At 34.5% G+C, this 25,036-nt stretch overlaps 1 protein-coding gene across 6 annotated transcripts; it reads right to left on the bottom strand.

The window, feature by feature from the left end:
* Positions 1 to 195: 195 nt before the first annotated feature.
* Positions 196 to 23,922, bottom strand: LOC141686700 (uncharacterized). Of its 6 annotated transcripts, XR_012560780.1 has the most exons (10): positions 23,809 to 23,922; positions 22,354 to 22,451; positions 21,957 to 22,093; positions 21,795 to 21,869; positions 8,528 to 10,434; positions 6,868 to 7,159; positions 1,728 to 1,814; positions 1,508 to 1,623; positions 715 to 1,403; positions 566 to 593 (listed from the first exon to the last, which is right to left on the bottom strand). XR_012560780.1 is itself a non-coding variant. In XM_074491751.1 (6 exons), exons 2-6 carry the CDS (start codon positions 9,030 to 9,032, stop codon positions 444 to 446), a joined length of 1,155 nt encoding a protein of 384 aa, XP_074347852.1. In that variant the 5' UTR covers positions 9,033 to 10,434; positions 10,704 to 14,901; the 3' UTR covers positions 196 to 443. The 6 variants fall into 6 exon arrangements, 1 of the variants encoding a protein (XP_074347852.1); XR_012560783.1 differs by lacking the exons at positions 21,795 to 21,869; positions 21,957 to 22,093; positions 22,354 to 22,451; positions 23,809 to 23,922 and adding an exon at positions 10,704 to 14,906 and having other exon boundaries at positions 455 to 593; positions 715 to 835; positions 1,305 to 1,403; XR_012560779.1 differs by lacking the exons at positions 21,795 to 21,869; positions 21,957 to 22,093; positions 22,354 to 22,451; positions 23,809 to 23,922 and adding an exon at positions 10,704 to 14,906.
* Positions 23,923 to 25,036: the final 1,114 nt, after the last annotated feature.

Here is a 25,036-nt window from a genome sequence, read left to right as displayed (position 1 = left end):
CAATAGCCAAATTATGTCATGAATAATCAAAAATATTTTGTCTCACTTGTATTATATTTTAAGAAAATTGTATGGAACCTTTATGTATAGTAAGAAAATTAATATTAATTCACTAGAGAATTCAAAATAGAATGAAGAAAAAGATTTTTTAGTTGTAGTTGTATTCTTTTATCATTATTATTTCTTTGACGATAAAGGGCCTTATTTAAATTGGATGTCTGAATATAATATGTAATGCACATCACTGCAACATTTCTACAGAACATAAATTATTCAAAAGGACATGGATTCCTTGCAGAAGGAATGACATTGCATAAAATACTCAAAAGAGGATAGGAAATCAGAATAGATAACCAGAATTAAATTTGATGCAGGCAGTCCACAAGCTGGGTCAGAGCAAATAGCCTATTCGTACTAAATAACACAGTAGCACCTTTCATGTTTCAGCGCATTTTTGTATACTTGATAACATTTTCAACCATAATTGTCCCAAATGTATTTGAATAGGAGGAAGGGTTTAAAACCACCTCAAATGTACACTTTGCACCCTCTATAATTTGTCGAGCAATTGGGAAAGTATAAGTCTCATTAACCTGGAATACAAAAATACAATAATAATTAATAGGGTGTAAACCACTTTTTATGCTTTCAGAGGAGATTAATTGAGAGTGCTAATGAGTGAGTAATATTACTTCATCTCAAAAGTAAGATTACCAATATGCGATGTCGTAAGAGGCTTTCTTTGGTGTAGCCTGTGAGCTGTTCAATCTCATTTGGCTTGAGTGAGAACTCGCTCAATCCAGTTTGGTCCATGACAAGGAGAACAATGTTCGGGCTATTGAGAAATTTGTAGGAGTATAAATTTAAATGTGACGCTTAGAGATACAGATAATTGTGAAAAAATTGATTAAGAACACTACCTACTTATAGGTGTGAAGAAATTCCTCCCACATGTGGCACAACTTATATATTCATGTAGGAGGAGGTTTTCTTTGCAATCAAAGCATGTGTCGGTATTGTGGTAACCACGCAGGATAGCATCAATGATTGTGACATTACAACGGAACTTATGTATTAATGTTAGGAGCAATCATGTTAGTAGCGTTGAAGGGATTTTTTGTTGAATTGGAGGCATATTTTTAGTAATGATAGAAAAATGTTAGAGAAGAAAATTACTTTTTGGTAAACCCAAAGCGGCTCCCCCAAAAGTTCATGTAATGTTAAGTATGAAATGCTATTATCTGGTTCGGGGAAATATTGGTATGTGCATTTGGCCTGTTGAGGTAATTGGCATATAAACTCACCATATGTCGATCTGATATAACTTGCAAAATTGTGCACCTCCTCACATTTTGGATTAAAAAATAGACTTGTGGCTTGTGTTGAGGTTAAATTAATTGTTCCTGCAAAATTGGTTACTATATTATATATAGAGTGTTGAATGAAAATATTCAAGCCGACATTTTTGAAATTAATATAATATTTATATTTATTTGATGAGGCTTACCATTTTTCTTTTTTACCAATAAGCCTGTAACCACAAGGATGACATTTTTGTTCCGATAGTGCTCAAAATCAATTTTAAAGATTGTCGCCTTTGTTCCCCATAAAGATATTTCAAATCTGGTATGGTTGCATGCGTATGTATAATATGAAACAAGTTTGTATATAAAAATTTGAATGATAAAATTTGAATAAAGGTGTGAGAAAGAAATAGTTTATTTCACCTTTTATCAAGCAGAGTTAGATTTAGGCTCTTGACATCATTATGCTTGAATTCTATATCCCCACATCCATGATAACTCCACCAATGTCTGAAGATGCGATCAACAGAATGAATGTTAGGCACATAATAAAAATAAATGACCTTGCAAGACATATATCAAAATGAATACCGCTAAGAACAGCGTTATTGTTAGCCCTTGAAAGAATTATTGGCCATGAACATAAACTGAATTTGTATCGTGGTATTGAGGTTCTAAATAGATAGTCGACGATTTTAGTATGTTTGCCAAAAACCAGTGTCAAATTAGTTTCAATAGGCTTCCAAAATGGTTGCGCAGCAACGACTTTAAAATCGGATATGTAGTATGTAAACCCCTGACATATCATTGGTAGCAGGTGTTCCCTCTCAGCAAGTGGGGCAATAGCCCAGTTCTGCGTGTTCTGCACATAGTAAGAGTTAGTTTTAGGAATTTTAAAATAAGAGGTGAACAGTTGCAAAGGTTTTTTAGTTGGACTTACATTTGTATCAAGCATGATGAAATTGAGCATCTTGGTGTAATAGGAGTACAAGGAGAAACTTTCCCATACTCTAAGAACTCGGACCAGAAATTTGTTATTTCGATAGCCATATCCATTTTCCCCCAGAGCTTCCATGTTTCTGAGTTTTACTGGAGACTGTTTGTTATGCTAATAATTTGCACAATGTGTGTTTGGATACAAGATAACCTATCTCAGTGACCTTAAATCTGCCAGGTTGATTGTCTTATTGGCAGTAAATGTGTGTTATTGTCATTTAAAGGCTCTGCCCGTTGGAAAAAAACGTTTTCCATCATTTTTGTAAAGACTTTATGACTGAAATTATATTTTCAGGATTTATTAGGTTTCTATTACTGTTGTATCAGTGGAAAAAAACTTTAATGTTAGTATATAACTCTAAATTTACCCTATTTTAAGCTGTAATTTGGTGATGTTATCGTATTTTTAAGTTTTATTTATTAATATTTTTAATTAAAAAGCACATCATAATTTTGGGTGTATAAAAAATATGGTTGGTGATGAATATATTATTGGAAAATTTTTTGGTATATGACATAATTTCGGATATGTTTCCTGGGGATTTTTTTTCATCCTATTCCTATTATTGTAGAGGCAGAAATTTATTTATTTTCTTTAAAAAAATAAAAGTTAATTATTTGTTTATATGAATTTTCATTTACTAAAAATAAACAGAAGATGGAGTGTAGGTTTTATATTTGTTTGCCCTTTTGTTTGTCATGAATGTGTTTTGCATTCAGTCTTACTCAGAATAAAAGTTATTTTATTGAATATAACCTATTTTTCCTAGGATAGTCTTTTGTATGTATATATTAAGGTGTGTATGTGTATATATGTGTATATATATATTTAATGTTGTATATTTTTCATTCTAATATAGTTTGTATTGGTAGTAATATTTGACTTATTTGGTTGACGGATTTATTTATTTCCTATGACAGTAAGAAGTTTAATGACAAGCCACTGACAAATTTAAAGTAGAATTACTAAGCATGAACATGTTTATGAAATTTAACACAAGAGCAATGTAACAAAGTGATTCAACGATAGGATAAGGTTTGAATACAAATGATCCAAACACCTAAATTTGTATTAGGTGTTTGTTGTTGCTGAAAATAAAGTCAATCTGCAGGGACAATGTCGCCGAATATTTCTCGATAGACAACATTCTTTGTATAAGCATCCCAGTCGTCTTCCTCGCTAACACAAACAATCTTTAAACCGGAAGGGGAGGTCACCCGTGACATGGCAACATAGAGTTGCCCATGACAGAACACTGGTTTGGGCAAATACAGACCTACATTTTTAACTGTCTGTCCTTGGCTCTTATTGATAGTCATTGCGTAATAGACAGAAATTGGGAATTGCTTCCTCTTGAGCATAAAGGGCATTGTTTTGTCTGCTGGTGACATGCATATCCTCGGTATATAAGTCTTCTCACCGATTTTATTTCCAGTTATGATCAAACCTTCTATGAGGAATGGGCAGCATTGGGTGACAATTAGTCGTGTGTTGTTACACAATCCTTTCTTTGGGTTAAGGTTGCGTAACAGCATTATAGGGGCCCCCACTTTTATTTCCAGCTCGTGATTTGGAACACCGCTGAATTTAAGAGAATTAAGGTATTCCGGTGGATATAGAACCTCGTCACTAGCGTTAGAGGAAGTGCTCTTGCAGATTGTATCCGAGCTTTTATATACTTTGGATGGTCCTGGTAACCTATCCAAAACCTCTCGATTGATTTTGTCGACATACTCGTTTAGAGGTGTCAGAATGGCTCTGTCACGCATGTACTCTAGGGAGCCATGATTTTGATTGAGGTCTGCATAGATCTCATCAACAATTGCTTCGATCGGGTCACCAGAATAGGTTGCCTGCATCTGTACTACAGGTATACCCTGAGGAAGCAGTTCTGTTTGGCTAGGCTACTATTATTTTACTAACATGTCTGTTGCTAAAATTAAAATATACCATGGGGCCTGGTCGCAGACAATTCAGCATTTGGGTGCAAAAGCATAATTTTAGTTTAGCATATGCATATATGTAACACTAAGAAAAAAAGGCCTAAAAGCGAGGCCCTGTCTTAACATCATAAGCGTTGTAATAAAAGGGGTTCTATATAAATATTAAGGCATAACTAGGTTGCTAAATATCATTAACATTTTAGTATCTATTTTAATATAATACTATGAAATATGACAAGGTTTTTTTTATCAAATATCTCAAAAATTTAAATGAGAAATACTTAACAATAGTTATAGACAATTTTAACGATGTCACAAATCCCTATCTAGCTTTACTAAGCCATAGAAAAATTAAAAGCATATTTCTTGCCAACACCCTAAGTCTATATTATTCACTGTTCAGGATTATTAAAAAAAATAAATCTCAAGAAGGAAATGACATGAAGCAAACAACCAGGCACTTTCAAAAAAATATGCAGATATTAATAGTTTACGCAATATATCTTGCAATATATCTTTTAATATATGGGAAGCTGTCATACCTCCTTTGGATGTTAATCCATGAAGAGTCACTGTTGTTATCACCGAGATTATAGGTTTGATGTACTCCGTTACCCAGTTTTAACATCCATTCCTTGAAATTAACAACCTGGTCATCAACAGTGATGGGCGGCACGTCTTTCTCCACGCGCATATTCTCAACAAGAGTGAATACCTTGCATTCTCTCCATAGATAAGATTTGCTTATACTGGCAGCGACAATACCTTCACGACCCTGTTTTGGCACAACGGGGAGGGTTTGCCTCAAATCTCCACCAAGCACCACGGTGACTCCACCAAAGGGCATAGAGGCAGCATTCGGGTTGACAGTGTGGCGAATGTCACGAAAGCTTCAGTTGACAGCCTCAAACACAAAGCGGTGGGTCATAGGAGCCTCGTCCCAAATAATAAGGCTTGCTTTGCATATTAGTTCAGCAAGATGTGTGTTTTTTTTAATTTCACATGTACTTCTTTCATTTATGTATATGGGTATTCTGAAGCGGGAGTGGGCTGTTCTTCCACCCTCGATGAGGAGAGAAGCAATCCCCGATGATGCCACTGCTAACACTATCATACCTTCACTCCTCAGCCTGCAGATTATTGTCGACCATAAAAACATTTTTCCTGTGCCACCATGCCCATACACAAAATAAAAACCACATGTTCCCAGACTAACCGATTGCATAACTTTGTCAAATACCAAGCGATGCATATTGTTTAAACAACCAATTTGTTTAGCAGCTTGAATTCCAAGCATTTGCCGATCGTACATCATTTCCTCTAGTAGAAGCTGATTTCTAAACTTAGTTGTAGATGTCGTGTTTATTTCTGGTAGTTCGGGATAGTCTGATACTGATTTACCATGTTGGTTGAGTAAGGTGTTGATTGCGTCAAGGGCAAATATTTGTTTATCACAATCAGTCATTACAAGAGAGGGGAAGTTTAACATTTTTCTGTGGGTGAACTCGACATCATCTGCTAGAGAAACCCAGTGCTTGTCCCATAGCTCGGATGGATTGCTAACTTCACAAAATAGCAGCATAGTAACAAATAAATCCCTTAGTTGGGCTGCAGTTGCAAAATTTGCAGCATCATTTAAAGCAACATGTCATTCCTTGTCAGATTCTAAGAGACCTCTGTGAAAGCAAGCCTCTTTGTATGTTGGGTACACTATTCCATCAACAGTCCGGATGTCCTCAAAAGATTTTGCACTAGCAACATGGTTCAGCAAGAGGCGCATGTAAAATCGTTCACCGCTTGCGGGATGAGCATATACCATGCGTCCAACAACATCAATCTTCTGTTTTCGAGCAGCCCAGAACTTTCCAGCATTATCCCAACGATACCTTATTGGATACCTTACATATGTAAGATCTCTGCCCGACTCATCGCGTCTATTATTTAGTAACCACTGGACAAACATGCTTGAATCTGGTCGGAACCTACCAATTATTTGTGGAAGAGCTTCATCATCTCGAAATAGTACTTCTTGTTCGTCCTCTAGATGAAAATATAGTCGTTGCACATAAGGTTCCCTATAGTGTATAGGAAATCCAAATATCCGCCAAGATGCTTCGGCTGCTGACACATATCTACAAGAAAGGTAATTTTTTACCTCATCCATCTCAATCTTTCTTGGGACATGGGATGTAATGGTTGGGATAACTAAAGTTGTGTCTGCACGCTCCATTACCACGGTAACTTTATCCGGTCCTTTTTCCAATGTACTTGAATAAGTATTTAATTGACTGTGATCGATTGCATCGTTCCACATTGATGTGTGCTTGATATTTGTCAAGTAAGCCCCGATTGTATGGCACGACATGTCTAAGTCACCAAAATATATTAAAAAACAGACATTTGTCCAAATGAAATTCACAAAGTAATATAGGACGGTCAGGTAAGCACTGAAACCATTTTCGTAGCATAGTAACAGAGCTAGAAAGGGGCAAACTTGCTGGGGTGTGTTTAATCCAAATATTTGTGCAATGAAGGTATAAGGGGGTCATGTAGATTTCAAAATCAAGAACATTATGCATGAAATAATAATGTTAAGATGGGGTGGAATTTGTGAGAGAAGCACCTGTTGTCCAAATGAATTTTGTTAAATTCCACGGTTTGCCTTGTATCTCTCCGCCGGTAAATATCATATCCATTTGAATCTATTGTAGTACTACTTGTGTAAGGCCTCGGATAATATTTTGTGCACTTTCCATTGGCCATACACGGGCACCTAGGATTTGCTGCTCCACATGGTCCGTGCATCATGAATTGAGCGACGGCCTGGTATGCAACATTGTCAACCTCCTTATCAAAGAGCTCAGCACTAATAATGGAATCATTATCAGTTGTAGACAGTATCTTGTCACCATCAGCTAGCCAGAGCACAATATGGGCATGGGGTAACCCACGTTTTTGAAATTCAATTGTGTACACAGCCGCACATAAGTTCGTACATTGTTAGACATGATGAGTAAATATATAATTAAAATATATATGCATGCATTGATAATGATTTACATTTATATAACAATGAATTCATTTCATTTCAATACTCCACTCTAGCTGAATATGTACATATGAGCTACAAAGGCCACCGTCAAATGTATAGGCATTCAACAAACCACCCCACTTTTAAATCATGCCAAACCCAATTCTTCTCATTAAAAAATATTTGGTTTTCTTGTATATTTTCATCTTCTCATTACAAAATTAACGTAAGAGCGTTAAAATTTTTAAAACTGGAATAGTCTTATACACAAGAGGATTAATTTATATGTATTGAGAACCTGAGGCAGAAACAGCACTAATGCATATATTTTTTTAAAAGGTGTGTGATGCCATCATCTTTCACTAAAGTGTATAACGTCATGTATTCTATAATTTCTTTTATTTATTATCAAACTAAAAGTGCAAATGAAATTTGATATAGGCATAATAAAACATGTAAAACAGAATATTTATGTAATATTAATTATACTGGATTTGATAGGGCTATATGACATGCTAAATAAAATTTATAACACTAAGATCCATGTATATAATTTTTTGGCTGATATAATCATGTTATATATTATGCGAACACGTATATCCAATATTATTTTTTAAACAACTATTTTTTATTAATTATTGTCCCTATATTTTAGCACAACATATACTTTCTGAAGATAAGTAATTGTTTATACTATGTCATTTATGTAGAATGGCGACATGTCTGACTCTGCCTAACTTGGTCTCTGAAGGGGGAAAAAGAAAAATATTAGAATGAAATTATTAGTGCGAGGCATGGCTTTGGTCAACTTACATTATAATATGTAAACTTTGTAGGCAAAAATATTAATTCTAGATTTTTTTTTCCTCGACTGTTTTGATGAATTCATTTTTGAATTCAAACTTGAAGTTCCGTCTTTAGCAGCTTAGAGGCTCTGTGTTAAGGCCCATAAATGCCTATAAAGAACATTACCATAACCAAAAAGAATTAATTAGAGAGATGATAAAACTATGCAAATGATGTCATTCTACGTAAATTATTATTGTAATTAAAACTCCAAATAAGTAAGAAAGTAATACAAATTTAGATATGTTTCATTCTTCAAAGATATACATATAATGGGATTTTTGTTCTTTTAGTTATCTTTTGTATGCCATAACTGGTTCCATCATTCTAACGTATCTGTATAAAGCGTAGTGTTGTCAACTGAATAAATTACTTTACAAGCATTAGGGGTTTAAGTTTTGAGTACCTGCAAGGACACGGCCCAGTACGTCTTTCTTTGTGAAATCTGACATCATGGCATCGAGCTTTAACTTGAAGACTCGTGCAACAATGTCCGGGCGAGCAGATGCATCTCTGCATCCTGTAGCTGCGAGTGCGCGCTGTATTTCTACCCATTGGGGGTTACAAGTGAATGTCACAAATAAATCGGGATGTCCGTATTCCTTGCACACGGCCAATGAGTCTTGGTAATTTTGCTGCATATACCTGTTGCCGCCTGTAAAGCTAGATGGCAGCACAATGCGCTTTCCCACATCAGCTGCGGAGACATCTCCACGACTAAAGCTGTCCACAATGTTGTTATACAGCTCCGATCTAATTATCGATTGATGCAGCTCAACCCACTTAAGTCTCCCGCGCTCAATGCAACACCAGGCATCCACAATGTATTGCAAAAATATTCTACCACCTAACAGTAAACTGTGCCTTTCAGAAACTCGATATTGCAATCTGAATGCTTGGAATTCTCTCATGCTCACTGTGTTCTCATTGTCCTTTCCGACATTAGTGGCACCACGATATTTAATCCCCAACCGAAACCCGTCTTCACCGCGAGGGAACAACAAAGGGTATTAGAGGGACATGAAGCACGGGTGGAGTTCAGTTATTGGCTGCATGCCCATTTGTTTATAGTGCACAAGTATATCCCTACGGTTTGTTAGGTCTTCGTCAACTGCAAGGCCAGCAAACTCATAATCATTCACACGAAGAAGGTTGAAAAAGCGGCCATCACTGGTCCTCCTTTCCAGTAGCCTTAGCCGAACAGGTATTTGTTCAGCTACATGATACCTTTCCCTTATCTGCTTAAATATTCCTACCAGAACATTATCTCGAGTAAGCATGTGTAATAGCAAATTGACAATATCTAGATCAAGTTTATCCCCACTGCGGGGGAAGTTTAAGTGGTGATCGATTGCTTCCTGGCCGTCGTACATGTAGAATTGTGCAAATTTGGGTGTCAAACCATCTGGAGGCAGTAAAGAACCGATAATGTGATATACATCATTATTAACACGAAATACATAGGGCCCTGAACCATTATTTATAGTCTCGTCAACATTTCCACCAAAAGAGAAGAGAGCAAAAATAATGTTGTACATCCGACTATTTTTTTGAAACTTCAACTCTCTCCGACCAGTTCCAGTTAGCAATTGTGCTAGTTCGGGGGGTGTTTCTTCTAAAAGTGGCAGTTGAACCTTCCCCTTTTCACAACATATAGAGTATGACTTGGGCCCAGGGCCAACATGTCGGCCTGTGAACTTTGCTGTCCACAGAAGAGCCCCACAGTATCCACATACCTGATCCTGAGGTCCGATGTCCAAAACTATACTGGAAGTTGTTGCACGCAGAATACGCATAACGGTAGGTCTGTTTTATGTTAAAGATAATAAAATGAAAAAAAATTAGGTGCATATAAAAGGCTCATGCACTCGCCAAAATCTGTCTTCTTTTTGTCAATGTAGGTACGCCTACGTGGGGACTCCATGGCAGAGACTACAAGGATAAGCCAGATAAATTACATAAAGCCAAATAATAAGAAAACGTAGACTTACTTTTATTGATATGCAACGCAATAGCATTGTTCAACAAGATATATTGATTCTGTCCCATTTGGGGAACTATATGATGAGCATGCTCACAGCTTGTACAACATGTACGTGGAACATACTATTATTATAAGATTACCTAGTAGGTGAAACATAGGTAGCGGATTACACGGTTCATTGTGGGGAAATGATATTAGTCACTAGCACCACATAACTCTCTAGTTTTTGAGCAATAATGCAATACTTTGAATCGCAGCATTGTTGTAACGCCCCCAAATCCGGGGTCAGGGGATTTGGTCGTCACGATGAAACCTCAATCCAAAATAACCTGTTAAATCAAATAATAAATGCCAGCGGAAGATATTTATCATAAATGACCCCAAACTAATCCAAGATCTTTTAAGGTTACAGTTCTAGAAACAAGATATCCAAATTCAATAAATAAATTTTCTCACTTTCTTTTAAAACTCTTTTCAATAAATTCCAACTCAAAACTAAACCCACTAGTATAACTTCGAAATGAAGTGTACTAGGCCCAAATAAAATATACAACTATAATATAATCTAATATAAATAACTTTACACAATAAAACTTACACTAGTCCGCAAACCCTGGACCAACCACCTTCCAAGAGCTTCTTCTTTGCTTCCTCGAATTATGCAGCTAAACAACGCAAGCTAATCCTCACTGGAGGTTAAATTTAAAAACAGGCAAGTATGAGCGAAAGAAATGCTCAGCAAGTTAATTATAACATATATAGGGTCGTTTTGATATAAAACCGACATCTGCATCAGCGCAGAACATAGAAAAAAATCATAATTGCTGAATCATAAAATTTTATAGTTGAGGAATCCCAGAATTGATTCCTTAATTATATTCAAAACCATTTTGATACTTTTGAGCGAAAGGCTTCAGCAATACTTTGAATCTTGACGAGAATAAAACTCGTAAAACAGTGTTTACGGAAATATTGTAAACCACAATAACATGAAACAATGAATATATATTGAATCATAAACTTTATTCAAAACCGAACTCTGGAAATTAATACTTATCAATGTTCAAGAAATTCCTAACTATTCAGTATCCATCATTATCGACTAAGTTTCCATAGACTTAGCCTGCTAAACCAGCCTGATAAGGACGGGTTAAATAATTAAGAAGATCCCAATTCATTCAAGATTCTAATTATCACTGAGCAACAAATGCTGCAGCAACAATCTGAACTTCGAATTCATTTATAAACACTGTAATTTTCCCGAAACTGAGTGCTAAGAAATTAATTCATAATCATAATTTCTTTTCAAGAAGGAATGCCGTCAATGGCGATCAACAATAAATTAGACTGGATACTAGAAACCAACATATGCACTATAATCTGCTGATCAGTCAGAATATAGTGCGGATCTATACCCAACTGCATAGACCCAACCAACATAAGGAGTACTCAGGCAACTATGGCCTAAAGGGTCCGGTTCATCTCCGGCCCATAGGATCCAGCTCATCACTGGTCCTTATATATATATATATATAGTAACCATCCAGTCCGTGGAGTATTTTGATGTCAAATCACTTTGGGTACTTGCTCAAGAGAGCAATCGATGATAAAGGAATAATAGTGAAAGGAACTTGCATAAATAAGAGTAATTGCAGCGAAATATAAAACAGTTTAACTATTCTGAACTTAGAATAGGAACGAATAAATATTTGCAGTATTTAAGGAGAAAGGTTAGGAATACTTGCCTTTGGGTTTTTAGCAGTTAGTCACACTCGCAAAAACACAAATATCTCATGATGCTTTCTCAAGACGTCACAATTTCTTATTCTTAACTCTTTGATATGTCGCTAATGCAGTTACTGGGATCTGATACGAAATCTTATCCAACTTCAGTCTTGATCCCCAACGTATGGTTCTGTTAATCTCGAACCATCCGTAACTACTGAACCCCTATGCAACTCTCCCTTTTTCTTTTCTTTTTCTTGGTCTCACGCCTTTAATGCCTGATCCTATCATAAGCAAAAATATACTACTTTAGTATCCTTCTGAAATGATTATCTTATTTCTACCCTTTCGCGATATATATGTATATATATATATATCACATAACAGGTCGCACATATTATAGTTTAAAACTTACTACCAACTCAGAATATTATTTAACACGAGAACGCGCAACTTATGATAATATTTCTACGAAAAATTCGGCATGACCTATTTGTAATATGGAAAATACCCTGAATAACCACACCACAAATACAACCCACAAGTCATTTCAATGTTCTTACCCAAACATATCCTATACGTGTTACGACTAACAATCATAACATGCTTTCAAATCATTGAAATCAAATAAGTCAAATAGATTTAGATACAGGGGAATTTTAGAAAATTTTGGCATGAAGTATTCGTAATTAGGACTATCCGCCTGTTTTTCAATTCCACAATTTAATCTTATAAACAAACAAAATAAAGTTGCCTCAACTTGCAGCAACATAAAAGTAAACAAGTAAGAAAAGTACCCGCCCAGACTTGCGGCACCTAAACATTTAAGGAAAATTACCCGCCCAGACTTGCGGCACCTAAACAATTAAGTATACTGAATAATTTATAATATTTGAACTTACAGTTATATAATTTAGCATCACCAATTCAACTTGAGTAAACACTTAAATAAATCACCTTACACATATATCACATAGACTAACTATACACATATTCAAATCACACTCTAATAATTAGCAACTAAACTCAATCTCAAATAGGCATATACTAACATGTATTTTCATAAGACACATCGTTGCTATCACATATACAAATAACAAGTCAATGTACATGTGCACAAGTCAAGTATGTCATCAAGTATGCTAACTTAAATCTATAATTTAATAAACTAGAAAGCACATATCAAATCACTAACCAACACTTCTATATTATAGGTTCATATATTTAATCTATTAAACAATGACTATCAATCACATATATTAGCACGAAACCATATGTCGAGTTATAACATACAAAATAGCTACCGAACCTAAAATTTAAGTTAACCAGCCTCGGAAGAATGACATTTTACAACACCTAGATGAACTTAAACAGAAAAGTTTAAAACATAAAAGTTGTAGGATATTTAGCGACCTTTCCAAAATGGTAAGGCTCGCTAAAAATGACCAAGTAACGAATTCAGAAACTTTAAAATACACAGCTGCATAAGCAGATTCAGCCCTGTTTTCGCAAGTAACTTAGTATTTGAGACTCCTAAATCATAGAATTGATTAATGAACTATAAGTAACAATTGTAGATCCTGAATTAAGCTTTTAAAATTGGTATAGTTCAAAGTCATAGCTAAAATAATGAATTTACTACGAATTTTTGAAGTCAGGATGTATCAAACTGAAATAACAGGACAGATTTTACAAATGGCAGATTTTATCATAATTGCAGGCCGAATTTGGAAAAACACAAAGAATGAAAATTGTAGATAATTCCATTATCTTTCCAGAGAGTGCAAAATCATTATCATACGATGAACTAGTTAAAAGCTACGAATTTAACAAGAACTCAGCTTATTTCTAAACGGATTTGACAACACAATTCACAACATATCATGCATATAACTCACTAATAATCCTTCAAATAACTATGTATAAATCTGAAAATTTTGTAGAACAACTCAAAATACCAAGACTGAAATTTAAAACCACCATAAACTATTATAACTTAAACATATATTAACCGGGTCAAGCCATAATCACTTAACAAACCAAAACTCAAGTTATACACTACTACACCAATGTTATAAATCTAAAAACCCGGAAATCATCTGTACCAACTGAAATTTCAGATTTTATAAAATCAAGAATAGTAGTTGTCATTTAGACATTCAATCCGCCTAAGAATATATAAGCGAAATTCAACCAAGTATTGACTTACACAACTCGAAACTACACAAAATCAATTAGCAAGTTCATAACTATAATTAACAAGCAAAATCAACCTAAACCAAATAATATTTTATGCCGCCGACTCGCCGGAGTTCATTGCCGGCGGCCGGCTGACCTCCGATCGACCCCAAATCACGGGTGAAGATCGAGGTCGAGCCTCTGGTTCGTCGAAGCAGCCCAGTTCTCGTACTATCAAGGAATTCGCGATTTTCCCAACATCAATTGTAGGATTAAAACAAAAGAAATCAAGCCGAATATATATATGTATGTATATGAGAGTATATACCTGATTGAGGGTTAAATTCAGAGGGTGATTGAATTAAAGAACGGAAGAAACAAAAAGAAAAAGAAAGAAAGAAGAGGGGTGGAGGAAAGGCGTTGAAGCGGTGGAGTAGAGGCGGGGGAGGGGAGCAGCGACGGGGAAGAAAGAAAAAGCTGGGGGGGGGGCTGTGTTTTTTTTTGTTTGTTATTGTGTTTGTTGTTTTATTTTTTCCATTACTCCTTCCCAACAAGAAAGTGACACGAAGCCAAACCCATCCTAAAATCAAACGCGTGTACTAATAGATAATCACGAAGATTCTGAAACCCGGTTTATCCCGAAAGTTGACATTAACGGATCGAGGTGCAGACAAAACAATTCCAGAAAATTGACGAAAAAAATTTAAAATGCTCGAAATATTTAAAAGTTAATAAAATAAAATTTTCTTGATTTTTGAAGCATTTCTGAATTTAATACTGATTTTATAATTAGATGAAATCAGGCAATCATTTAAAGATAAATAATCAATAAAATATTGATTTCTAAATTTTATAAATTCCTAAAACGAATAAATAAAATTATAAAACAATACAAATAATTTTAGAAATAATTTTAGCATTTATGAGAATAAATAATCAATAAAATCATTTTAAGAACAAAATAATGTCGTTCAATAATTAATTATACAAATAAGGTTCGTATCCACAATTACCCAAAATTAACAATAAAGTAACACACAGACTCATCCCATATTTTATTTTGAGCACATAAAAATTGAAATACTCAAATAATATCACATATAAACACCCAAACATCAATTCCACTTATCATATAATTCACTAAAATTCACATAAAATCACATAAATAATTCCAAATAATTATAATAATAATATCTAAAAATATGGGATATTACAATCTACCCACCTTATAAGGATTCCGTCCTCGGAATCAGCAGAAGAAAGCACTAAGGGTTTTCTAACCAACTTTCCATTCCCAAATAATCCTAGTTTTCCATAATCTCAAATAAATCTTGTATTCGTTGTATGATAAAACTTTTATAGGAGCTTCACCGTGCACCACTGTTCCATTCACCTCTTTTGACCAATTCCTCAATAGAATCGCTTTACTGATTGCGAGAAAGAAGAATAGAGAGAAAGATAGAGGGAAGAAAAGAAAGAGAAAGATAGAGAAATAAAGAAACAGAATGACTTCGCTATACACCCCTGATATTTTAATCGCATTGCAATCCACTGTTGCTCTTGATAATCCCATCACATAACCCTGCTTTGACTTGACCAGGATAACTCAGCTTAACTTGATTGGCATACCTTCAAATGTTTGGGATGACAAAATCATGGAATTTCAAAAAGAAAAGAATTTGATACCATAACGGAACCAAAATCTGAATTTGAGAAAAAGTATTGTTGAAATAAAAGAATAACTGAGAGATCAATATGATCAAACGAACTTGGTATTGCGTGTCCAAATTAAGACACTACTAAAGGTTGTTAACCTTCATGTATTCACAATACACACAAGTGATGGCGTCCCATCCAACTCCTATCACACAGACAGGTATACCTTGTGTCCCCTATAGTTAGGGTTGTTTATCCCAGTCAGAATAAAAGAATATCAAAGTGATCGAAAATCAAATGAATAAAACTGAAAAGATTTCAAAGCTGATATTTCTGAAGGAATGAAATCCAGAGAAAATAATTATGGCACCAAATGAGCAAGTGGTGTCACATCACCAAGAAACCATCCACCAAATAAGAAAAGTGGAAGTTAAATTATCATAACTTGGCAGAGCTATCAAAACCTGAAAAAATAGGCTTCATGACAGCCTCTGACACATTTAAAACACAGATAGGATTGAAAATGAGTGTTAGGGAATATATCCTCTAACAATCACTTCTTTTGAGAGATGTCAAAAGGAATTATAGAAAGAAAAGGTATTGCCAAAGTCTTAATATTTATCTTCAATTTGAACTCTCCAGTTGACTCGCCATCTGATTCTAGACGCTTCTTTATGTTCCAAGGATATCGATAATCTTCATCGTCGTCGAATCGTAGTAGCCTCGGAAGATTCCACAATAGAAGTTTGCAGCTTCCCGGAGTTCCGTCCAGCTCAACACAACCATCTCGAACGAATGCGCCTATCTTAACTTACTCGTTGGCACTATATCTGATAGTCCAACAGGAACTCGATATGAGCTCAAACGTCCTCACATAGCTATACACACTCCTACACACTCTCGTTTCTAGTTTACTATAACCTCAGCTCTGATACCAACCTGTAACGCCCCCAAATCCGGGGTCAGGGGATTTGGTCGTCACGATGAAACCTCAATCCAAAATAACCTGTTAAATCAAATAATAAATGCCAGCGGAAGATATTTATCATAAATGACCCCAAACTAATCCAAGATCTTTTAAGGTTACAGTTCTAGAAACAAGATATCCAAATTCAATAAATAAATTTTCTCACTTTCTTTTAAAACTCTTTTCAATAAATTCCAACTCAAAACTAAACCCACTAGTATAACTTCGAAATGAAGTGTACTAGGCCCAAATAAAATATACAACTATAATATAATCTAATATAAATAACTTTACACAATAAAACTTACACTAGTCCGCAAACCCTGGACCAACCACCTTCCAAGAGCTTCTTCTTTGCTTCCTCGAATTATGCAGCTAAACAACGCAAGCTAATCCTCACTGGAGGTTAAATTTAAAAACAGGCAAGTATGAGCGAAAGAAATGCTCAGCAAGTTAATTATAACATATATAGGGTCGTTTTGATATAAAACCGACATCTGCATCAGCGCAGAACATAGAAAAAAATCATAATTGCTGAATCATAAAATTTTATAGTTGAGGAATCCCAGAATTGATTCCTTAATTATATTCAAAACCATTTTGATACTTTTGAGCGAAAGGCTTCAGCAATACTTTGAATCTTGACGAGAATAAACTCGTAAAACAGTGTTTACGGAAATATCGTAAACCACAATAACATGAAACAATGAATATATATTGAATCATAAACTTTATTCAAAACCGAACTCTGGAAATTAATACTTATCAATGTTCAAGAAATTCCTAACTATTCAGTATCCATCATTATCGACTAAGTTTCCATAGACTTAGCCTGCTAAACCAGCCTGATAAGGACGGGTTAAATAATTAAGAAGATCCCAATTCATTCAAGATTCTAATTATCACTGAGCAACAAATGCTGCAGCAACAATCTGAACTTCGAATTCATTTATAAACACTGTAATTTTCCCGAAACTGAGTGCTAAGAAATTAATTCATAATCATAATTTCTTTTCAAGAAGGAATGCCGTCAATGGCGATCAACAATAAATTAGACTGGATACTAGAAACCAACATATGCACTATAATCTGCTGATCAGTCAGAATATAGTGCGGATCTATACCCAACTGCATAGACCCAACCAACATAAGGAGTACTCAGGCAACTATGGCCTAAAGGGTCCGGTTCATCTCCGGCCCATAGGATCCAGCTCATCACTGGTCCTTATATATATATATATATATAGTAACCATCCAGTCCGTGGAGTATTTTGATGTCAAATCACTTTGGGTACTTGCTCAAGAGAGCAATCGATGATAAAGGAATAATAGTGAAAGGAACTTGCATAAATAAGAGTAATTGCAGCGAAATATAAAACAGTTTAACTATTCTGAACTTAGAATAGGAACGAATAAATATTTGCAGTATTTAAGGAGAAAGGTTAGGAATACTTGCCTTTGGGTTTTTAGCAGTTAGTCACACTCGCAAAAACACAAATATCTCATGATGCTTTCTCAAGACGTCACAATTTCTTATTCTTAACTCTTTGATATGTCGCTAATGCAGTTACTGGGATCTGATACGAAATCTTATCCAACTTCAGTCTTGATCCCCAACGTATGGTTCTGTTAATCTCGAACCATCCGTAACTACTGAACCCCTATGCAACTCTCCCTTTTTCTTTTCTTTTTCTTGGTCTCACGCCTTTAATGCCTGATCCTATCATAAGCAAAAATATACTACTTTAGTATCCTTCTGAAATGATTATCTTATTTCTACCCTTTCGCGATATATATGTATATATATATATCACATAACAGGTCGCACATATTATAGTTTAAAACTTACTACCAACTCAGAATATTATTTAACACGAGAACGCGCAACTTATGATAATATTTCTACGAAAAATTCGGCATGACCTATTTGTAATATGGAAAATACCCTGAATAACCACACCACAAATACAACCCACAAGTCATTTCAATGTTCTTACCCAAACATATCCTATACGTGTTACGACTAACAATCATAACATGCTTTCAAATCATTGAAATCAAATAAGTCAAATAGATTTAGATACAGGGGAATTTTAGAAAATTTTGGCATGAAGTATTCGTAATTAGGACTATCCGCCTGTTTTTCAATTCCACAATTTAATCTTATAAACAAACAAAATAAAGTTGCCTCAACTTGCAGCAACATAAAAGTAAACAAGTAAGAAAAGTACCCGCCCAGACTTGCGGCACCTAAACATTTAAGGAAAATTACCCGCCCAGACTTGCGGCACCTAAACAATTAAGTATACTGAATAATTTATAATATTTGAACTTACAGTTATATAATTTAGCATCACCAATTCAACTTGAGTAAACACTTAAATAAATCACCTTACACATATATCACATAGACTAACTATACACATATTCAAATCACACTCTAATAATTAGCAACTAAACTCAATCTCAAATAGGCATATACTAACATGTATTTTCATAAGACACATCGTTGCTATCACATATACAAATAACAAGTCAATGTACATGTGCACAAGTCAAGTATGTCATCAAGTATGCTAACTTAAATCTATAATTTAATAAACTAGAAAGCACATATCAAATCACTAACCAACACTTCTATATTATAGGTTCATATATTTAATCTATTAAACAATGACTATCAATCACATATATTAGCACGAAACCATATGTCGAGTTATAACATACAAAATAGCTACCGAACCTAAAATTTAAGTTAACCAGCCTCGGAAGAATGACATTTTACAACACCTAGATGAACTTAAACAGAAAAGTTTAAAACATAAAAGTTGTAGGATATTTAGCGACCTTTCCAAAATGGTAAGGCTCGCTAAAAATGACCAAGTAACGAATTCAGAAACTTTAAAATACACAGCTGCATAAGCAGATTCAGCCCTGTTTTCGCAAGTAACTTAGTATTTGAGACTCCTAAATCATAGAATTGATTAATGAACTATAAGTAACAATTGTAGATCCTGAATTAAGCTTTTAAAATTGGTATAGTTCAAAGTCATAGCTAAAATAATGAATTTACTACGAATTTTTGAAGTCAGGATGTATCAAACTGAAATAACAGGACAGATTTTACAAATGGCAGATTTTATCATAATTGCAGGCCGAATTTGGAAAAACACAAAGAATGAAAATTGTAGATAATTCCATTATCTTTCCAGAGAGTGCAAAATCATTATCATACGATGAACTAGTTAAAAGCTACGAATTTAACAAGAACTCAGCTTATTTCTAAACGGATTTGACAACACAATTCACAACATATCATGCATATAACTCACTAATAATCCTTCAAATAACTATGTATAAATCTGAAAATTTTGTAGAACAACTCAAAATACCAAGACTGAAATTTAAAACCACCATAAACTATTATAACTTAAACATATATTAACCGGATCAAGCCATAATCACTTAACAAACCAAAACTCAAGTTATACACTACTACACCATTGTTATAAATCTAAAAACCCGGAAATCATCTGTACCAACTGAAATTTCAGATTTTATAAAATCAAGAATAGTAGTTGTCATTTAGACATTCAATCCGCCTAAGAATATATAAGCGAAATTCAACCAAGTATTGACTTACACAACTCGAAACTACACAAAATCAATTAGCAAGTTCATAACTATAATTAACAAGCAAAATCAACCTAAACCAAATAATATTTTATGCCGCCGACTCGCCGGAGTTCATTGCCGGCGGCCGGCTGACCTCCGATCGACCCCAAATCACGGGTGAAGATCGAGGTCGAGCCTCTGGTTCGTCGAAGCAGCCCAGTTCTCGTACTATCAAGGAATTCGCGATCTTCCCAACATCAATTGTAGGATTAAAACAAAAGAAATCAAGCCGAAGATATATATGTATGTATATGAGAGTATATACCTGATTGAGGGTTAAATTCAGAGGGTGATTGAATTAAAGAACGGAAGAAACAAAAAGAAAAAGAAAGAAAGAAGAGGGGTGGAGGAAAGGCGTTGAAGCGGTGGAGTAGAGGCGGGGGAGGGGAGCAGCGACGGGGAAGAAAGAAAAAGCTGGGGGGGCTGTGTTTTTTTTTGTTTGTTATTGTGTTTGTTGTTTTATTTTTTCCATTACTCCTTCCCAACAAGAAAGTGACACGCAGCCAAACCCATCCTAAAATCAAACGCGTGTACTAATAGATAATCACGAAGATTCTGAAACCCGGTTTATCCCGAAACTTGACATTAACGGATCGAGGTGCAGACAAAACAATTCCAGAAAATTGACGAAAAAAATTTAAAATGCTCGAAATATTTAAAAGTTAATAAAATAAAATTTTCTTGATTTTTGAAGCATTTCTGAATTTAATACTGATTTTATAATTAGATGAAATCAGGCAATCATTTAAAGATAAATAATCAATAAAATATTGATTTCTAAATTTTATAAATTCCTAAAACGAATAAATAAAATTATAAAACTATACAAATAATTTTAGAAATAATTTTAGCATTTATGAGAATAAATAATCAATAAAATCATTTTAAGAACAAAATAATGTCGTTCAATAATTAATTATACAAATAAGGTTCGTATCCACAATTACCCAAAATTAACAATAAAGTAACACACAGACTCATCCCATATTTTATTTTGAGCACATAAAAATTGAAATACTCAAATAATATCACATATAAACACCCAAACATCAATTCCACTTATCATATAATTCACTAAAATTCACATAAAATCACATAAATAATTCCAAATAATTATAATAATAATATCTAAAAATATGGGATATTACAATTGTGCCCTAACAGTAGAGATTCTTGATGAAATTAAGGTGTGAACTTCGAAATGTCTAACATAAAGCCTTCCTCCACCTCTTCTTTTTACTAAAAGCAAGGCTGCGTATAAATATTGCATTATTATTGTTCTACAAAAAGTATCGGTTTTGTCCTATTTTTGGAAATTATACATACTTGAAGACCATGTTTGCACTTTATTGAAGTAAAATTATATTACTCAGAGGCAGCGTGTAACGCTATATTGTTCTACCAACAGTTCAGTGTATAAACTCGTAGTGTTATTGCGGCAAATAGTAGAGGCTCCGGTCTGAAATAAGGAGTTACGAGAAAACCTACCTCCGCCTCGTCTTCTTATTGGAAGTAAGGATGGTTGACTTGTTATCACCATTGACTGACCACGAGTAGCAGTTGCTGTAAATCAAAATAGATGAACGTCTTGAACGGACAATCAGAGGGTGTATGTTTGTGGTGTGGATACAGTTTGATGAGTAGATTTACCTTCAGAACGACGACTATTGGAGCGCTGTTTAGCCAACCGCCGTCTCTCTAGCACGTCCTCTGTTAGAGGAATTCTAGGCCGGCCTCTTTTCCGTGGTGAGGGTTCCATATAGGCCCTGGAAAATTGCTCGGGCAGTCTGTAGCATGAAGCAAAACTTCATTATCACATAAACCTATACAAAACAATTTACAATTCAGATTTAACAGCTGTCGAATTTTCCTTTCATTTAAAGCAACAAAATGCGGTACATTCCCACTTAAATAAATCACCGCTAGCTTGTTCAATTCTAAATTATTTTGCAAAAGTAGATTCTAAATGATTTTGTAAAATGGGATGCATGGAGATTTTTTGGAGTGGTATATGCTAAAAATATGTAGACTTGACGGAGATAAATACCTGGAAAACAGAGCTATTTATAGCAGAAATCAAAACCTGATCAGAGGCTATAACTTCAAAAGCTTCCGGCATAAGAGAAATCAGAATATGAAAGGTCACTGAGGGGAAAAAAGAGAATAGAAATCAACACCAAAGTAAATAAAATACAATCAATTTCCAGGTTAAAACTTGTTAAAATAAATACGTGGATAGCAGATTAGGATTAAAATCGAAGTTCAAGCATTAACAGCAGCGGAGGCAATAACATTTTTCGACTATCTTCTCTATTCACCAAAAATGAGATAAGTGGTGTGCAACTATTTTCGGTGCTAATTTTTGGCCTAATCATTTGGTAAATTTTTAATCTCAATTAATCAATAAGCCTAATATATTACCAAAATTTGTTTGCCCCACTAAATAAAAAGTAGCCTGACATCTACAAAGTTGCATAAAATAATAGTGATTATTGGGTCTATTACATTCCCACTTAAATAAATCACCACATGGACAAAAATAACAATTCCGGTAAACTAAGAAGAAGATTTAGAAAACTAATTATTAACTAAAATGAAAATCTCTGAGATCTTGGAATGAAGATCTACAGTCAAACAGATCAAAAGTAGTACTATATTTATCCGGAGCTTGAAATCTTTGTTAACTGTTACTAGTATTATGTCATTCTCTCTGAATAGGATCTTAAATAAGGTTTTAAAATCCAAACATTGGTTCTGCTCAATTTTGCCTTCATATTTGAGTAATTTACACTTGTTTTCAACATCCGGCTCGGTCTAGTTTTCGCCTAAATTCGATTCGAGCCATCAAGCCTCCAAATTCCAGAACTCGTCCGAATTGATTCATATCTAGAACATTGATCCAAATAAATTAAAAATGATAGATCTTCAACTTAAAGTACTCCTGAGAACACGTTACCTAATTTCTGAAATGTATCTCAAATATCAGGTATATAATTCTAGTGGACATAATAACTTTAAATTAATGAACCATTCAAAAGCCAGCCTATACTCTGAGACAAATGCAGGGTAGGATGCAAAGTGTAGAAGTAAGTAGCTAGAGACTAATTGCTGAGCCTTTATTTGCACATTAAAAAAATTCAATTTTCAAAAGGAGAGACACTTGGATACATTACATTAGACCCTTTGAAGTTATCATAGGTCCATTCTTCGCGGACGGGTATTTGCCCAAAGTTGCAGAAAAGATAACCCACTATATCATAGTAAAGAAGAAGTATAAGAGTGAGACGTCTCACCGGATAATACAATTTCAAGCTAACAAGGGCGAAAAATTAATACGTAATTATTTGCTTTCTACTTAGATGTCCGCCCTTATTGGAGCAAAACTAAAGTGAGAATAAAGTTAGGATGGGCACGGAGGGAGAAAGGTAGAAAATTAATAATTCATACGATGCCCAATTGAACACTAATTCAGGAGAAGAAAAACATAACTAAAAAGGCATACCTTCCTGGAGCTCTGTCGGAAGCCCGATGGTTTAAAGTGAAACAGGAGGAATGTTATTACAAGGGGCAGCCAAATCGACCAGATAGAAGTTTGTAATGAAGTAGTGTGATTAGTCAGAGGGCAATATGGACAATTTAGAACGACAAAAAAGTGCAAGGCAGAAGCTAGGAGGGTAAAGTTGACATTTCATCCTGAATAAAATTGCTCAGGGAACCCCATGTTGCTGCATTAGATATATAATAGATAGATTCATTACTTCATTCGATCCGATCCCAGAGTCTAACCCATTACCATATCATTTCTGACTGTTTTAACTTTTCAGGGCCGCATATCATTTCCAATCTCAATTTACATAACATTTTCCAGTTCGATGCATCAATTTTCTTTCATCATTGGAATCAAATGCTCTACAATTCAATGATATGTTTATTTTTTGATATATTTTCAATTTCTAATAACTTTTGTAATTAATTACATAAAAAAATAAATATATATATAAATGGAGCGGATATCGAATCTGAACGGATCCGAATATGAATCGGCCTATAAAAATTTTAGGACCGATCCAATCTGAATCTGAAAAAATAAATAGATATGAATTTAGGTCGATGTGATCCAAATACGATCCATCGGACCATTAACATGCCCATGTATGTGATTAATTATTAAAAGTAGAACTGCAAACGAACAGATGCGAGTCGAATTCTCTCTTAAACAAGCCCAGCTTTTTTTTGAAAAAAAATGAGCCGAGCTGAGTTTAAGAACTGAGCCGAAATTGATGTTCATGATCGGCTCGTTTATAACCGAGCCGAGTCCGAGCCGAAAACGAGTTTGTTCACGAACAACCGAGCCGAGCCGAAATCGAGCCGAGTTCGAGCGGGATCGAGTTATCCATTAATAGTCCGCATAAATTTTTTAATCGATCTACCTTAAGGTATAATTTTATAATTTTACAAGTTATATGAAGATCGAATACTTGTTTTATCTTATAATTATATATGCACACTCATACTTTACACTTGTTTTGTGACATATTGGCTCTAGTAGGAGACTAACTTGACGATGTAGTACATTCAAATTTCACATTTGTATTTTTTATTTTGAAAAAAATATCAATCATATTATGATTTTTTGAAAAATTAATAAAATTGAATAATCGATATTCATTTTCTAAAAAAAGATTTCAATCAATCCGAGAAAGTTACACAACTATAACAAAATAATTTAA

This window comes from Apium graveolens, chromosome 9, assembly GCF_009905375.1.
Source record: "Apium graveolens cultivar Ventura chromosome 9, ASM990537v1, whole genome shotgun sequence".
NCBI classification, from domain to species: Eukaryota; Viridiplantae; Streptophyta; class Magnoliopsida; order Apiales; family Apiaceae; genus Apium; species Apium graveolens.
The sequence above is the reverse complement of the archived record's forward strand: the minus strand, read 5'-3'. Positions and strand labels throughout refer to the sequence as shown.

Coding starts and splice junctions, on each gene's coding strand:
- LOC141686700 (XM_074491751.1), bottom strand. CDS start 9,032: ATGAGAGAATTCCAAGCATTCAGATTGCAATATCGAGTTTCTGAAAGG. Junction 836..1,727: donor CTAACTCTGCTTGATAAAAG/GTGAAATAAACT, acceptor ATTTCTCAATAG/CCCGAACATTGTTCTCCTTG. Junction 594..714: donor TCTTACGACATCGCATATTG/GTAATCTTACTT, acceptor TTTGTATTCCAG/GTTAATGAGACTTATACTTT.